General features: G+C 41.1%; 1 protein-coding gene across 1 annotated transcript; it reads left to right on the forward strand.

Annotated features, from left to right (window-relative positions):
• Positions 1-8,373: 8,373 nt before the first annotated feature.
• On the forward strand, positions 8,374-9,873 carry LOC125542622 (red chlorophyll catabolite reductase). Its single transcript, XM_048706071.2, has 2 exons — positions 8,374-8,769; positions 9,118-9,873. The coding sequence occupies exons 1-2, from the start codon at positions 8,488-8,490 to the stop codon at positions 9,724-9,726; spliced, it is 891 nt and encodes a 296-aa protein (XP_048562028.2). The 5' UTR covers positions 8,374-8,487; the 3' UTR covers positions 9,727-9,873.
• The last annotated feature ends 9,097 nt before the right edge of the window (positions 9,874-18,970 follow it).

An 18,970-nucleotide genomic window follows, 5' to 3' on the forward strand; every position in this document is an offset into this window, starting at 1 on the left:
GTATTATGCATGCCTAAAAGTCAAGGGGAGCTCGAAATTTAATACCTTGAGATTAAAAACATTGCTCTTCTCAGCAAGTGGGTTTATAAACTACTCACTGAGAGTGGAGTATGGCAGGAAATCATTCGCAAAAAGTATGTGGGATCCAATGCCATTTCTCAAGTTCATTGGAGTTCTTTTTGGAGTGGCGTGATGAAGGCCAAGGAATTCTTTTTCCAATTTGGGACCTTCTCAGTTAGGGACGGTTCTCAGGTTCGATTCTGGGAAGACAGCTAGCTAGGGAACAACCCACTAATGATGCAATATCCGAGCTTGTACAGGATTGTCAAACATAAATTTGTCACGATCAAACAAGTTTTAGGACAAGAAAACCCTAATATTTCTTTCCATAGGGACCTTCTAGGCCCTCGCCTGGCAGCATGGAATGAATTACTCACTCGCCTGGGGGACATTCAATTGTCAGGTGAGCCGGACATTTTTCGATGGAACTTGCATCAAAATGGTAAATTTTCATTCAAATCCATGTATGATGCAATGGTTCATTGTGATGTTCCAGTTGATAACAGAAAATTGTGGAAGCTCAAAATTCCTCTAAGAGTGAAGATTTTCCTCTGGTTTCTAAATAGAGGAGTCATCCTAACTAGAGATAATCTGGCTCCGTACTTGGTCTATCCTGCAGAGGCCGGAGGACAGTGACCTTTTTATGATGGCGTCTACATGGCTGGAGCGTACGGCCAGGGAGATTTTCTACCCCCATGGATGGCGGTGTGATCTACGGATAGGATCTGCCACTCCTTAGGCTTGACATGATTTATTTGCTTGGCATCGTATCAAATTATTTTTATTTTTATTTTTAGGGCACTCTGGACTTTTTGGCTGTGTGCATCTAGCTATGCAGAGCCGGGCTTTCTTTCGATGCAATTGTATCACCTCGATATTTCTTTTGTTTTTGATGGAAGGACAGTAGGAGAGGCTCCTACTATGTTTCCATATATAAATGTAGGTGTTACACAGTTACATCATATGTACAAAAGTGTCAACCACCAAAGAAGAGGAGGTGGCTGGCCAATGGTGATCTATAATAGGGTCAACTATTCAAAGATCAGCTATGAAAGAGGAAATAAGGGCAGAATGTGCTCTCTTAGTTCTATGTTGTAGCAGGCCGAAATCCTTCTTGAAATGTTGGAGCCAGGTGCCGATGGTCGGGTCCACCCTTCTGAAATGTTTGTTGTTCCTTTCCTTCCACAAGCTCCAAGCTGTCACGAGGAATGTGTCGAAGAAGAGGGGGCCGTCCCAAGCGTCTTTAGTGGCTTGCAGTAGGTGTAGGCGACAGTTAAACGCAGGCCAAACAATGCCAAGTTTTCACCAGCAACGTTGACTAAAGGGGCAAGTGAATATCATGTGATCAACCGTTTCTTCCTGTGGGCCCCCGCAGAGGAGACAACTATGATCATCACCAATGTCATAGTGCCGACGTTTTAGCATGTTGCGCGTGTTGAGCCTGTCGTGGAGTAGGAGCCAACTGAAAACTTTGATCCTCATGATGCAGTGAGACCGCCATAGGCGTTGGAAGATAGGATGAGCATTTGCTTCTCTGAAGAAATATTGATAGCAGTCAATGAAATGTTCTTTATCAAAAAAAATTGAAAGAACTCGGCAACGCGAGCTGGACCAACAATTGGTGTCTAGAGCAAGGTTGATCTTTTAGTAATGGGAAGTCATATCAGATGACAAGAAGAACAAGCAGATTACGAAGTACTCTGATACAACTAAAGTAATTGTTGCTTCCATGAGGACCGACCGTGATTCAACCGCCGAAATTACATGGTATGGGTGACCATGATGGAGTGGGTGCTCGAGGCCAATGAGCTCTGGGATGCCGTCGACTATGACACTAACGAGTATCCGAAGGGTCGTGCCATGTATCAGAAGGATCGCCCGGCGATCACTGCCATCTGCTCGGTGATGCCGATGGACGTGCAACAACATCTAATCTCGAAGAAATCACCGAAGGAGTCGTGGGACACACTCAAGATATTGCAACTAGGGCACTCGCGTGTGTACGACGCGAACTTGCAAATGGTGGACTCCTTCGCTTCGAGGTTGCCATGATGGTAAATGGGATTTGCGGTCTCGAAGAAAAGTTGGATTACATCTCCATGGTTTGGCGTTTCCTACATGTCACTCCACCGCACCACATACCAAATGTGTCAGTGCTCGAGCAATGCGTTGATCTCAAGACTCTCACTTTGGATGCCTGGTTTGTCATTTCAAGGCACATGACGAGCGGATGAAACTGAGTTACGCTGACGCAAAGCAGGATAAGTATCAAATGCTTACGCATGTTACTTAGTGGAAGGCAATGGTTTCCAAGGAGAATAACAACAACAAGGCGTCCGGTAGCGGCGGCAAGTACCGCCCGAAGGAGCCTGACGAACAGTCAGAGAAGTTAAATAAGAAGAAGCTCGGCAAGAAAAAGATTTGTTGCCATAACCGTAATCTGCTTGGGCACTTCAAGTAGGAGTGCAAGAATCCACCAAAACAGAAGACTCTCATGGGTCATGGCCCACCAAAAGAGGATCCAGTCCTTCAAGATCAGCTAAAGAAATTGTCGCGCTCCATGAAGAAAAAGTTCATTCTCAAGATCATGATTCGGAAACTCGTATCGATGATACAGATATGAGAGGTGATCGAAAAAGCATGTCAAAGCTACGGACACGAAGACTCATGCGCGTCGAAAGGAGATGAAGGCGTGGGCGTAGCGACTGTCTCGTCAGTAGCAAAAAGCAGCGGAGGTGCCCTAGGAATAGGAGTACTCGTTCTCTCAGCGAGCAAAGCTAGGAGAGCTCATGTTAGCTTACGCACACGCATTCCAAAACCTGCTCAAGGCTGGCCAAAAATCAGCCAGATAGAGGTGGCTAAGGCGCCACCAGAAAGCCCATAAGAGGGAGCTTCACGTCGCCTCAAACCAGCAGACCGTGGCCCATGCAGAGGTACTGTTGAATGAGGTGTGAAAGACCTGAAGCAAGTGGGCTTGGTTAAGCTCAGCATACCCAGTGGCATCCTTTTTAGATTCCACTGATTTACTTTTCCTCAGATGGAGGTCAACCTCATGCCAGCCTAATTGCAATCGCTATGATTCTTTCCATGTTTGGAAGTTCTTTCCAGTAAGTGGCTCGATCTTGAAACCACGAGGAATGGAAGCTGTCATAATTTCAAAATATCATAAGTAAAGAAAAAGAATATAACAATAATTGCATGAAAATTAACATAAGTTGGCTTGATTAATTTGCATTCAAAATATTAGTCCCGCTTCGGTACAACCCCCCTTGCAATATGTATAAAGGGTAATATGGACTTTTCACAATTTGTGTCTACTTTTATAGAAACGTATATGCAGGGCAGCTTACTTGGGCCGGCCCATTTGGGATGGCATGGACTTTTCACAATTTGTGTCTACTTTTATAGAAACGTATATGCAGGGCAGCTTACTTGGGCCGGCCCATTTGGGATGGCATTCGATCAAAAAATAGCGAACAAGGATGGCACGAGCTGGGAATCGAACCCACGACCAATTAAAACATTAGGTGCATCCAGAACCACTGCGACAAGATACCTTTCGTGACCAATATAAAGCTAGACACATTAAGTAATGGATGAGCTGGGAATTTTTATTTATTTTCCTTTTCCTGTTATGTTTCATATTTATTTTTCAAAAAATCTCACGCTTTAAAAATGATGTTCGAACTTTGAAAAGGTTTGTTATTTCGAAATTTTGTTCATAAATTAATAAATATTTGCATTTTCGAAAATTGTAAGGCAATTTCAAAAATATTTGTGTCCTTAAAAAATTGTTCAGAATGTCAAAATGCGATTTTTTTAAAAGAACAAACAAATTGTGAAAACAAACATTTTCTGAGAGCACAGACAAAAAATTAAATTCCAATTTTTTTCAGAAATGAGACTAAATAAATGATATAAAAAAGTATTCTAAATTTGCCCGAACATTTTTCCAATTTGTGATTTTTTTTTTAAATGAGAACATTTTTTAAATTCTGAACAAATTCCAATAGTCGTCCAATAGGACCAATGCCGTCGCTTAGTTGGGAAAGGCCTAAGATTTTCTTTTTACTTTTCTATTTTTTTCGTTTTTCTATCTTTTTTAATTTTCTTTTCTCATTTTTAAACATTATTATTTTTTGAAACCTATTCAAAATATTGAAATACCAAAATAACAGTTTTAAGTAACTATTTTAAATTATGATTTTAATAATTTTTATTTAAATATTTATTAAATGCTTTAAAAAAGCATTTGTTGTTTTCAATTCTATCATTTTGTATCTGTTAGTTATGTTAGGTACTTAAAATGACAGTTTTAAGTATCTATATAAATGATGATTTAAATACATTTTTCCTTCAAACCTGGCGTGGATGACTACTCGGACACGCTACATTGAATATGGTGTTTTCTAGACATTCTTGAAATGACCCCAACATTTGCCAGCAGGTGGCATGCCCATAGTAGGCATCCATGCCCCTAATATATTTTTTTCAATGGGCTTTTATGACCAATTCAAGACACCAATCCAAGTTGCTTGGGTTTTCGACAAGATTTGCATTTCTAAAGTTTTCTCTGTCAAAAAGGTTGATAAATGGCTAGATGTGTCGCAACTTGCATATGGTGTCGGAAGTAGTTCAAACCCGCCATGGCGCCTACCATGGGCATCTCCACCTAGTGGCAAAAGTTGTGGTAATTTCAAGGATGTCCACGAAAACACCATGTTCAACGGAAGGTGTTCAGGTTAGTCAGAAGGGTATGTCAGAGAGCACGTTGTTTTTCGACATCCTTGAAATGGACCTAATTTTTTTCATTGCCTCGTATGACAAAGTCAAGACACCATGACAAGTTGTTTTGGTTTCCGACAAGTTTTGTATTTTCTTCTAGAGTTTTCTTGATAAGAAAATGCAGAAAAAAAAGGCTCGATGTGTCGTAACTTGCATACGGTGTAGGAAATTGTTCAAACCTGGCATGGATGCCTATGAGGGCATGCCCACCTAGTGGAAAAAGTTGGTATCATTTCAAGTCATTCAGACCAGGTATGGATGCCTAACATGGGCATGCCCACTTGCTTCCAATATTTGGGGGCAGGTTTGATATTTCCAAACAATACCATGTTCAATGGAGAGTGTTCAAATAAAGTTCAAAATTAGCAAAATGGATTAACAAAAAGAGAGGAAAAACGAAAATAATTGCAACAAACAAATGCTTAGGCCCTAGAAAATAAGAAATGTTTTCAGAAAATGTTAGTATATTTGAAAATTATTTGTAAATTTGAATTTTTTTTGTGTTTTAGAATAATGCTCGCCAATTTGTAAAACTGTTTGCATTTTTTAAATGTTCAGAAATTTAAAAATTGCTCATGTTTTCAACAAAATGTACACAAATTTTATAAATTATTCGTATTTTCTAAAAAATGTTTGCAGTTTCAGAAAAATGTTGGCAATTCTGAAAAACTGTTCATAAAATTTGAAAAATATTCACAAAATCAAAATATTTTTCATAAAAGAGGGTCGGAAATTTGAAGAAAATGCATGTTTCCAAAAGAAGTTCAATATTTGAATTTTTTTCATATCTTTAAAAATATTCATGTTTTCAAAAAATATTCCAAAAGATGAAAAATATGTTAGTTTTTTAGCTATAAAATACGCTTTAGATAGAATGTCCGGCCCAGTTGTACAATACCAATTTTGATCTGCTACTGTACTTCTAATTAAAAAAAAACACCTACAGTACGTCCATTCTAGGTGATAAATGTCTGCGCTCCTTAAGTGTCATCTAATTATAATGGTTCTGGTGGCTATCAGCTGTTTCACAACCCCTGTAGGTCCTGTGTTCGATCCGTAGAAGGCTCACTATTTTTTTGTATTTTCGATCAGTGCTACCGTACATACTTACTAATTGGCTGGCCTAAGATGGACACAAAACGTGATAGATCTCCACGTCGTATTTTCTAGAAAGACCATCCTACCCTTTATTATGAAGGGGTATGGACAGATCTTGCCCGTTGATGTGTTCAGGAGGGTTGTACCGAAGAAGAAGTATCAAAATATAACTCCTAAGTATATCACCGTTGGGCAGTAACTCCGAGCGCTGCATCACCACCCTGTGTTGGTCTCGTCCGTCAGATCGAGCCGGCGGCTCTGATCGGCCCTGAGAGGATTGAAACCACTGCTGGGTCAAACACTAGCCCTAATTCCCCATTTTCTCCTGATTCTATCGTTCCAGAGAGAGAGTGACTGCGGCGGTAATGCAAGATGCGCCCGCACATGAAGACATGGCGGCGCGAGGCACACTGGATATGATAACGTGGTAACTTCGCTCGTCAGAGCAGCAAGCAGGGGACCTCGTCCCACGCACTCCTCCGTCGAGCGTAGCTCCAGTGACGCACAAGGCAATTTGGGAGGTGACTCGCCGCCGGCTGTCAGCGGAAACTTTAGCTGCGACGGCAGCGTGCAAGGTGCAGTGGCCAAGCAACATCACGTTCAAGGGTGTAGTAGCCACAACTGCTTCTTTCCGCGCGTCCTCTGTAGAGATGACAACATTGCCAGCGTCGGGATCCAGAAGACCCGTGCCTACTCGATGCAAGCGTGATGCAGGCTTGGGGTAGATGGTCGCAGCAGGTAGCAGCATCCCTCCAGGTGCCACCGGCACTGCCCTGGCACAAGGGCAGAGGTAGGAGATGGTCTTCCTATCGTTGTAGCGCTCACCCAGATCAGTTAGGGATTTGGGATGTGGGGAGCAGGAATAAACTGAACATGAACTGGTTAGGTCATAGGTGTCGGCTACTCCCCCTTCTAATATATGTGCGCTGATGAGGGGGAACCAAAATCATAGTTGGTTAGGATCACCCCCAATCAGGGAGCATTAGTTGGAAAAGGGTAACATACGTTGGTGCGTGGCCCGTCTCCTTAACATTACTTTTCTTTTACCTTTTCAAATTATCTCTTAGCCCGTTGGGCCTCAGATCAGTACCACATAGAGTCCGTTGGATATGGTTTCTTGTAAAGCAATAGACATGTTCCTTCTTTTTAGTCATTCGCTGTGTAGGTACAGGGCGGGAACATGCATGAAGCTAAGATCAGATTAACAACGATAGTCTATCATATATATTTTTTGAACCAGGCATCACACCTTTCCATTATGGAATAACGGAAATAAATCAATTCCAAACCCATAACGAGCACAAAAGGAGAAGCGAAAGGGAGACTGAGTTCAGCATCACAGGTAAACCCACTACAAATAAGCGTCATCAACACATTCACCATGGGGCGTAAACCCGACGACACTCTAACAAGGGACTAACCTACCAAAAGAAAGGAGAATGTCCAATGCTCCAACATGAAGATAGAGTACAACCAGAGAGCAGCACCCATGCAAGGGAAGTGGATCCTCTAACATTCTCAAGGGATGTCATGAAGCTATAGTGAAATGTGTGTGTAAAACGAAGAACGGATGTTAGGGTACCTTAGCATGTACAAAAATATGTGTACACAATTTACTGTAGCATGTACAAAAATAAATCAAAAAATAATTTTATTGCACCATAATTTTGTTTGTACGTAATTTTTGTAAATATATACAATAGATTTGTAATTTGCAAATTAATTATAATCATTTTAGGCTTAACCATATGGATGTGAAAGAGGGATGTTACGGTTACTATAGGTAGCTTACGTGACATCCCTTGAGGATGTTAGAGGATCCGGTTCCCCATGCAAGGGGCAAACTGAAGCAGAAGAAAACAGCCAAAGGAAGTAACCCCAGGGGACCTCCAGTCCACCATGGAAATAGTATATCATATATCTTTTGTTTATTTAATTTGTCTCCAGTCATTCCCCAAGAAAGTCTCAAGTCCGCCATTTTAAATTACGTGGATCGTAAGGTCAAGGTTCATAATGTTAGAAGATCCTCTATGTTAAGGGTCTGTATTTTACAATTAACATTGGATTTACAACATATTTCTCTTGCTTCAAGTGAACCCGTTAATTACTTTTAATATATAATAGATAGATGTGCCCTTGGAAAAGGACTAGAGTACTGTTGGTCGACATGTACACTGTGTGTAACTGTTCGATGTTATCAATAAGTCTAAAGTAGGAGGCGCTTTCGACCACCTAACCTTTTGTGGGCGCGTGGAACGCGTGGAGCAGGCTGTATCTCACGTGATCGATGGCTTGTGGATGCAGGATTGGTACAACCATTCGTCTGGTAGCAGATATGTGGTTTTAGTTGAGTTAGAGTCAATGCTAGCATATGACCAACGGGAATGCAGGATTAATGAAATTGAGAAGTGGTCGTAAAAAAGAAGTTCATGCATGTGTATCAAACCTTTAAAGGGTAACTACCAACTCGAAGCCCCTCTTCTGTAAACGGGAACGATCCCGGCCGGACAGCACGAATCAGTTCCCGTTTACAGAAGAGGGGCCATGCTCCGGCCAGTGACCTCTGTCTCCATGGCTGCGCCAACCCTTCCAACTATCTCCGGTCTCCACCATGGCGCGTCTCCTCTTCTCCGAGCCAGAACATCAAGCACCATGTGCGCATGCATGCCCTCCCTGGCGCACCGAAAGGTAGCGCGAGAGCTGGTGGCTGAAGCCGAGGCGCGGTTGCTGCCCTCGGCTGTTCCTGCAGACGTACTCGAGTTCCGGAACAGCACCGGAACCGCCGTCGGCATGCTGGACGTGCGTCGAGGCGTGCCTGCCTCATCGGTATTTCCTCTCTCGATTCAGTACCTACGTGATATACTACTACTTTTGTGCATCTCTCTCTCTCTCTCTCTCTCTCTCTCTCTCACACACACACACACACACACACACACACACACACACACACACACATAAACACACAAGCATCACCATGGCTTAACTGAAATTAATAGGAATTAGTAGCTCCGTGAGAACAACAAACCCAACAATATTGGCAGTGGAATCATGAAAACTGGCGCACTAATAAACTTGCCTAATTTCTTCTATTTGCTCCTCCTCGTGATCATATGACTGTATCAACAAAAACGACAAATGCGTACGATTTTCAATGGTCTTAACTTCTGTCTACAGATTGATTTCATGTTGTACTCGTCACTTCACTGCAAAGTCCCGAACGGTGCAATCGATATTACATCGGTTCTTATTTCCCTAAACGCCTTGTCGGATGCACCACATTTCCTCATGGAGTTCATACAAGGCAGCCCAAGTTCAATGGTAGTGATTCTCGATCTGCTCCCACGTAAAGACCTTGCACTCCACCCCGAGTACATCGTCAAGTACTATGAAAACACTGGGCTGGACAAGCAACGTGAGAACATCGAAGAGTTGCCACAAACCCGTCCATACCGGTCGCCGTCGCTCTTTGTGCGCAGTGCATGTTCTCCAACAGCGCTGTCGGTCACCATTGATTGTGGTCATGGAGGGGAGAGTACCTTGGAGGAGATAGTGTCCAGCCATCTGGCATCAGCTGTGAAGGAAGTGCTTCAAATCTGGCTTCATAGTTGTGCTGGTCAAACATCCGAAATGGAAGATGCCGAGAGGGAGATCATGGTCAGGAGGGATCAAGCTGTAAGATTAAAATCAATCGAGGTCGATCTGACAGCAAATTTGCCTAAGATGTTCGGTCCAGATGTGTCCAGCCATGTAATCGCTGAAATTCGTAAGGCCTTTGGAGCCTAGCATTGAGAAGCAGAAATGTAATCTAGGTGACTCGGCATCCTATTCCTATATTGGAATCCAATCACAAGCATGTTCCTTGTCAAAGCTGTGAGTTGTAAGTAATGCGTGCCATGATTCATTACTTACTATGGCAGGGTCTTATTTTTACACCATTTCCCTTTTAAACTCTTTCTATATTGAACATAAACAATTGAAAGCGCCATGCTCAATCTTGGTATTACTCTGGATTAATAAGCATGATATGTTCAATGACTTTCCTTAGTTACAAGACCCGTAGCAAGCACTAAGTACGGCCCGCCACTACTAGCTTGGTCTAGTATAGCACAAGTACCTGTCGTGCATTATATGATGTGCATAAATTGAAAGCTACACCATGAGTCTCAAAGCAACTGGCTGTCCTACAGCTCATTTCAACAGTGTCTCAATATTCTGAAAATATCTTTTGTTGACTTTTATAGCTGGCATACCTACAAAGACCAACAAGGCATTACACCAATAGATCATTGAGAGGAAAATATAAAATTACTTTTTAATTATGTGACCGAAAAGAATAATTATATTATTTAAATGGCTGGACACAGTGGAATAAATTGTTCTGCATCGAGCTGGAAAGCTACACCATGAATCTCAAACCAAAGTGTCTTGTAGCGTGCAAGTAGAACGCATGATAGATACTCGCACTATTGTATGCAAAACAGTTAGCATAAACAAGTGGCACTCCTTCCATCACATAAACAGTTAGCATCTACTCTACCGCTCATTCCAGCAGTGTTCAAATGTTCACAATTAGTATATTTTTAGTAACTCTTATTGCTAGCTTTACCTACAAAGATGTAAGAAGCAGTGTACCATTACCTCTTTCAGAAGTCCAATCGATAAATGATTTACATTTACGACCCATCAAAAATAGTTATATTATGTTATAAATCTTTGAATAGATAGAATATTCTGACATACAATGGGTTACAAAGGTACATCATAAATCTCAAAGCAATAACCTAAAAATAGAAATGCACCACAGCAAAAACAAGTGGAATATATCACAGCAAAAAAAGAGTTGTCACACTATGAGTATCTATCCGACGGCTCATTTCAACATATTTGGAATATTTGAAAAGTATTTTTTGGTGACTTCTATAGATGGCTTTACCTGCAAAGACCCAAGAAGCATAACATCACTATAACATCACCCAAAAACCAATTATATTATGTGTGTAGATGGTCGGATACAGTAATATAGTGTACTACAGTATGCTAGAAAGCTACCCACACCATGCCAAAGAAAACACAGGATAAATAAGTGGCACACATTTCTTTTAATAAATAATTCAAGTCATAAGTTGATGTGCATCTATCCTACAACTCATTCCTAGAGTATTCAAATGTTCACATATACATTTTTTATGACTTTTATACCAAGCTTTTCCGGCAAAGATAATAATATGGTGAAATACAGGTAGTTGTACTATACTAGGCCAAACTGTTAGCATAAAAAGGTGACACGCATTTCCGTCAGAAGAAAAAAATATCAAGAGTCGCAACTTGATGATTAGAGTATCGATTTTGTTTTATTTGCCACACCTTCCAGGAATGTGATTCCAAGACGAATTTTTGCAACCACTTGAAACTTTTGTCAATGTTTGTCACAAAAAAATTCAGATTTTTTTGAATTTTTGTTGATTTTACTGTTCACCAAGCTCATTTGAGCTCGGGAGCGGAAGGTCACTTTTGGCTCGTGATGAGCATCTATGCTACCGCTCATTCCAGCAGTGTTCAAATGTTCACAATTAGTATATTTTTAGTAACTCTTATTGCTAGCTTTACCTACAAAGATGTAAGAAGCAGTGTACCATTACCTCTTTCAGAAGTCCAATCGATAAATGATTTACATTTACGACCCATCAAAAATAGTTATATTATGTTATAAATCTTTGAATAGATAGAATATTCTGACATACAATGGGTTACAAAGGTACATCATAAATCTCAAAGCAATAACCTAAAAATAGAAATGCACCACAGCAAAAACAAGTGGAATATATCACAGCAAAAAAAGAGTTGTCACACTATGAGTATCTATCCGACGGCTCATTTCAACATATTTGGAATATTTGAAAAGTATTTTTTGGTGACTTCTATAGATGGCTTTACCTGCAAAGACCCAAGAAGCATAACATCACTATAACATCACCCAAAAACCAATTATATTATGTGTGTAGATGGTCGGATACAGTAATATAGTGTACTACAGTATGCTAGAAAGCTACCCACACCATGCCAAAGAAAACACAGGATAAATAAGTGGCACACATTTCTTTTAATAAATAATTCAAGTCATAAGTTGATGTGCATCTATCCTACAACTCATTCCTAGAGTATTCAAATGTTCACATATACATTTTTTATGACTTTTATACCAAGCTTTTCCGGCAAAGATAATAATATGGTGAAATACAGGTAGTTGTACTATACTAGGCCAAACTGTTAGCATAAAAAGGTGACACGCATTTCCGTCAGAAGAAAAAAATATCAAGAGTCGCAACTTGATGATTAGAGTATCGATTTTGTTTTATTTGCCACACCTTCCAGGAATGTGATTCCAAGACGAATTTTTGCAACCACTTGAAACTTTTGTCAATGTTTGTCACAAAAAAATTCAGATTTTTTTGAATTTTTGTTGATTTTACTGTTCACCAAGCTCATTTGAGCTCGGGAGCGGAAGGTCACTTTTGGCTCGTGATGAGCATCTATGCTACCGCTCATTCCAGCAGTGTTCAAATGTTCACAATTAGTATATTTTTAGTAACTCTTATTGCTAGCTTTACCTACAAAGATGTAAGAAGCAGTGTACCATTACCTCTTTCAGAAGTCCAATCGATAAATGATTTACATTTACGACCCATCAAAAATAGTTATATTATGTTATAAATCTTTGAATAGATAGAATATTCTGACATACAATGGGTTACAAAGGTACATCATAAATCTCAAAGCAATAACCTAAAAATAGAAATGCACCACAGCAAAAACAAGTGGAATATATCACAGCAAAAAAAGAGTTGTCACACTATGAGTATCTATCCGACGGCTCATTTCAACATATTTGGAATATTTGAAAAGTATTTTTTGGTGACTTCTATAGATGGCTTTACCTGCAAAGACCCAAGAAGCATAACATCACTATAACATCACCCAAAAACCAATTATATTATGTGTGTAGATGGTCGGATACAGTAATATAGTGTACTACAGTATGCTAGAAAGCTACCCACACCATGCCAAAGAAAACACAGGATAAATAAGTGGCACACATTTCTTTTAATAAATAATTCAAGTCATAAGTTGATGTGCATCTATCCTACAACTCATTCCTAGAGTATTCAAATGTTCACATATACATTTTTTATGACTTTTATACCAAGCTTTTCCGGCAAAGATAATAATATGGTGAAATACAGGTAGTTGTACTATACTAGGCCAAACTGTTAGCATAAAAAGGTGACACGCATTTCCGTCAGAAGAAAAAAATATCAAGAGTCGCAACTTGATGATTAGAGTATCGATTTTGTTTTATTTGCCACACCTTCCAGGAATGTGATTCCAAGACGAATTTTTGCAACCACTTGAAACTTTTGTCAATGTTTGTCACAAAAAAATTCAGATTTTTTTGAATTTTTGTTGATTTTACTGTTCACCAAGCTCATTTGAGCTCGGGAGCGGAAGGTCACTTTTGGCTCGTGATGAGCATCTATGCTACCGCTCATTCCAGCAGTGTTCAAATGTTCACAATTAGTATATTTTTAATAACTTTTATTGCTACCTTTACCTGCAAAGATGTAAGAAGCATCACACCACTACCCCTTCAGAAGCCCAATCTATCAATGATTTACATTTACGACCCATCAGAAATAATTATATTATGTTCTAAATCTTTGATTAGATCAAATATTGTGAAATACAATGGGTTACAAACGTACATAATAAATCTGGATCGAATATTGTGAAATACAATGGGTTGCAAACGTACATAATAAATCTGAAAGCAATAACCTAAAAATAGAAATGCATGACGGGTTACAAAAAAACTGTAGTAGGCCAAACAACTAGTATATACAAGTGGCACACATTCTATGACAACCAAAAAAAAAGTCGTCACACTATGAGTATCTATCCTACAGCTCATGTCGACATATTTGGAAGAGAAAAATTCACCGTAGGTCACTAAACTTGAACCGGTTGACAGTTTAGTACCACTACTTTAGAATACCCGAACTACGGTCCATTTACTTGTGCAAGGGGTTCACTTTGGTCCGTATGAACGATTTCGTCTACGTATTTACTGACTTGGCCGAGTCAGCGGTCGCCAGCTCGCTTTGGCCGCCACCTGGTCGTGCCTAGGGTGAATACTAGTCCATCCGGGTTTTTTTTTTTTGTAAAAACGCCAGACAAAGCGACCAGGTCCCCGTCCTCGACTACCTCGACAAGGTCGGCGTCCACCGCGACGAGCTCCCGCACCTGCTCCGCCGCTACCGCAGGTGCTCCACGCCAGCATCGTCGTCGACCTCGCGCCCGTCGTCAAGTACCTCCAGGGGATGGACGTCAAGCCCAGCGACGTGCCGCGCGTGCTCGAGCGCTACCCGGAGCTCCTCGGCTTCAAGCTCGAGGGCACCATGAGCACCTCCGTCACCTACCTCGTCGGCATCGGCGTCGCCAGGCGGCAGATCGGCGGCGTCATCACACGTTTCCCTGAGGTGCTGGGCATGCCGGCCGTTGCAAGAATGATCAAGAAGAAGCCATATGTCCTTTCGTTTGGGTTGGAGGACTAGTATTCACTGTCGCCAGTACCTGTCCATAGCTACGGCGCAAGGGGGGAAGGGATCCCCGTTCGTTTTCTGGTCGTGATTTCTGATAAGGTTCTGCAGCCTCCTGACCTGAAACTAAAAGGCAGGAATTTCACATAGAACGGGTCAGCTCTGTTCGGCTGGCACTTGGCAACAATTTCTCCAGATAGAGTGGCTACTGGAACTGAAATGTTTCCAGCAAAATTCTTTGCTGCAGATGATCCAGTTTTCGATGGAAACACACCAAATTCCAAACCAAACGGCGCCAGCAGCCTGACTAGCAACTCTGGACTATGCACTATCTGGAGGCAGGAGTGGTGGACTTCTCCTCTCCGGGCATTCTGAAACGGGGATCCGCGACTTTGGTGTTCAACAGGAGACAAGTTTTATAAGCCACAACACCTACTCCTTGGTTAATACTCCTTTGGAGTTCTAGACTGGAGTAGTATGCATTGCGGACTTTTTAAATCCATCTCTGCGATCTTTATCAGTTCTTGACAACATAGTCAAAATCTTGATGCCAACATCCCTCTCTACTACATAGTCGTAGTCCAGTGAAATAAACTCAATCATGAAGAAAAGGGTATATCATAAGAAAATGACAAGGTTGACTCAAAAAAAAGAAGGAGAGACAAGGTGACACCAAAAATGAACATGCATTGCATTGGAAGACCAACTGGTGGCATTAACAGGAGGCTCATATCTCACTTCTGACTGGGAATGTCAGATTTATAACATCGCAATTTGTTCATTGTTTGCTCAGGTTCTTGCAAATGCAGTGGGTCATAATGCAGTTTCACATTCAGAACAGTGCAAACTGTCTACTCCAGACTGCAAAATGTGTCACCTTGTCTAGGCATACATGAGCAAACAATGAACATATTTACAGTATATCTACGCATACATGAGAAACATGCAAAGGGAGTATATGATATAACTTCAAGTTTACAATATATCTAGGCATACATGAGAAAGATGGCTGCAAAATGTGTTCCCATATGAAAATGCCAAATGTGTCAGTAACAAGGATGGATGCTACATCATTTCCCAGTTAAACAAGCACTGTGTGAAATATCTGAATATATCAGATCTCTAAGCTACAATTTGATTATATCCAGCATTTGGTTTATCAAGCACATCCTTCAAAACTGACAGTCTAGTTTGATGCTTTGTTGTATATGATGCAGTAGTGATCACTAGACTGTCAGTTTTGAAGGATGTGCTTGATAAATGCCTTGAGCTTGATGCTTTGTTGTATATGATGCAGTAGTGATCACTAGACTGTCAGTTTTGAAGGATGTGCTCGATAAATGCCTTGAGCTTGATGCTTTGTTGTATATGATGCAGTAGTGATCACTAGACTGTCAGTTTTGAAGGATGTGCTTGATAAACCAAATGCTGGATATAATCAAATTGTAGCTTAGAGATCTGATATATTCAGATATTTCACACAGTGCTTGTTTAACTGGGAAATGATGTAGCATCCATCCTTGTTACTGACACATTTGGCATTTTCATATGGGAACACATTTTGCAGCCATCTTTCTCATGTATGCCTAGATATATTGTAAACTTGAAGTTATATCATATACTCCCTTTGCATGTTTCTCACGTATGCGTAGATATACTGTAAATATGTTCATTGTTTGCTCATGTATGCCTAGACAAGGTGACACATTTTGCAGTCTGGAGTAGACAGTTTGCACTGTTCTGAATGTGAAACTGCATTATGACCCACTGCATTTGCAAGAACCTGAGCAAACAATGAACAAATTGCGATGTTATAAATCTGACATTCCCAGTCAGAAGTGAGATATGAGCCTCCTGTTAATGCCACCAGTTGGTCTTCCAATGCAATGCATGTTCATTTTTGGTGTCACCTTGTCTCTCCTTTTTTTTTGAGTCAACCTTGTCATTTTCTTATGATATACCCTTTTCTTCATGATTGAGTTTATTTCACTGGACTACGACTATGTAGTAGAGAGGGATGTTGGCATCAAGATTTTGACTATGTTGTCAAGAACTGATAAAGATCGCAGAGATGGATTTAAAAAGTCCGCAATGCATACTACTCCAGTCTAGAACTCCAAAGGAGTATTAACCAAGGAGTAGGTGTTGTGGCTTATAAAACTTGTCTCCTGTTGAACACCAAAGTCGCGGATCCCCGTTTCAGAATGCCTGGAGAGGAGAAGTCCACCACTCCTGCCTCCAGATAGTGCATAGTCCAGAGTTGCTAGTCAGGCTGCTGGCGCCGTTTGGTTTGGAATTTGGTGTGTTCCCATCGAAAATTGGATCATCTGCAGCAAAGAATTTTGCTGGAAACATTTCAGTTCCAGTAGCCACTCTATCTGGAGAAATTGTTGCCAAGTGCCAGCCGAACAGAGCTGACCCGTTCTATGTGAAATTCCTGCCTTTTAGTTTCAGGTCAGGAGGCTGCAGAACCTTATCAGAAATCACGGCCAGAAAACAAACGGGGATCCCTTCCCCCCTTGCGCCGCAGCTATGGACAGGTACTGGCGACCGTGAATACTAGTCCTCCAACCCAAACCAAAGGACATACGGCTTCTTCTTGATCATTCTTGCAACGGCCAGCATGCCCAGCACCTCAGGGAAACGTGTGATGATGCCGCCGATCTGCCGCCTGGCGACGCCAATGCCGACGAGGTAGGCGACGGAGGTGCTCATGGTGCCCTCGAGCTTGAAGCCGAGGAGCTCCGGGTAGCGCTCGAGCACGCGCGGCACGTCGCCGGGCTTGACGTCCATCCCCTGGAGGTACTTGACGACGGGCGCGAGGTCGACGACGATGCTGGCGTGGAGCACCTGCGTAGCGGCGGAGCAGGTACGGGAGCTCGTCGCGGCGGACGCCGACCTTGCCGAGGTAGTCGAGGACAGGGACCTGGTCGCTTTGTCTGGCGTTTTTACACAAAAGCCCCCGGATGGACTAGTATTCACCCTAGGCACGACCAGGTGGCGGTCAAAGCGAGCTGGCGGCCGCTGACTCGGCCAAGTCAGCAAATACGTAGACGAAATCGTACATACAGACCAAAGTGAACCCCTTGCGCAAGTATGTGGACCGTAGTTCGGGTATTTTGAAGTAGTGGTCCCAAACTGTGAACCAACTCATGTTTAGTGACCTACAGTGAATTTTTCTCTATTTGGAATATGTGAAGAAACAAAATTGGTGACTTCTGTAGATAGCTTTACCTGCAAAGACCCAAGAAGCTTGACATCACTATAACTTGGGAAGACGATATATAATTTGTTTTTATTTATGGGACCCAAAAACCAATTATACTATGTGCATAAATGTCCGGATACAGTAATATAGTGTACTACAGCATGCTAGAAAGCTACACCAATAATCTCAAAGCACTGTTTTATGTAATTGACGTGCACGTAGAATGGATAAATAAGTGGCGCACAGTCCTCTTAATAAATAATAAGAGTCATAAGTTTTAGAAAAGGATACGAGTCATAAGGTGATGTGCATCTATCCTACAACTCATTCGTAGAGTGTTCAAATGTTCACAAATATATTTTTTATGACTTTTGGACCAAGCTTTTCCGGCAAAGATAATAATATGGTGAAATACAACGGGTTACAAAGCTAAGCATAAATATCAAAGAAACATATTAGGCGACTAGAACTTAGAAATGCACGCTAAATACTAGAACCATACTAGGCCAAACAATTAGTATTAAAAAATGGCAATCCTTCATCTCGCATCAAAAAACAATCAATAGGGGGTAACATGATGAGCAGCTATCCTAAAGCTCATTCAAACAGTGTTCACAAATATCTTTTGGTGGCATGTACGGCAAGATTTTTCTGCACAGAGACAAGAAACATCACATCACTACCTCTTTGAGAAGCAAATCTATATTTTTAAAATCCTGGGGCCCATAAAAATGATTATATTTCATGCATAAATCGTTGGAAGCAGTGGAATATAGTAAAATACTGTGGGTTGGAAAGCTGCAGCATGAACCTGAAGCAATAATATGCACATAGTAATGCACTACAGGTACTCGTACTATAATAGGCTAAACAACTAGCATAAAGTAGTTTCACATTCTGTCATAACGATAAAATATCAATTTTTAAGGAGATAGGTATCTATCCTAGAAATCATTTGAAAAAGTTCAATATTCAAACATAATTTTGAGGAGTTTTATAGCTAGGTTTACCTACAAATACCCAAGAAACATGACATCACGACAACTTTGAGAAGTAAAGCTATAGTGTAACACAACACACTGAAAGCTACACCATGAATCTCAAAGCATTGTTTTATGTAATGTGCACATACAGTGCATGATAGATACCCTCACTGTTTTTAGGAAAGTAGTTACGATAAATAAGTGGCACACGTTCCTTTGCGTAAAATATGAGACATAAATGT

This window comes from Triticum urartu, chromosome 1A (genome assembly GCF_056163025.1).
Source record: "Triticum urartu cultivar PI428250 chromosome 1A, HENAU_Tu73, whole genome shotgun sequence".
Lineage (NCBI taxonomy): Eukaryota > Viridiplantae > Streptophyta > Magnoliopsida > Poales > Poaceae > Triticum > Triticum urartu.

Bases quoted from the DNA above. Each gene is read 5' to 3' on its own strand.
- LOC125542622 (XM_048706071.2), top strand. From the start codon at position 8,488: ATGCTCCGGCCAGTGACCTCTGTCTCCATGGCTGCGCCAACCCTTCCA. The intron at 8,770-9,117 runs GTATTTCCTCTC...TTCTGTCTACAG, and splicing joins GAGGCGTGCCTGCCTCATCG to ATTGATTTCATGTTGTACTC.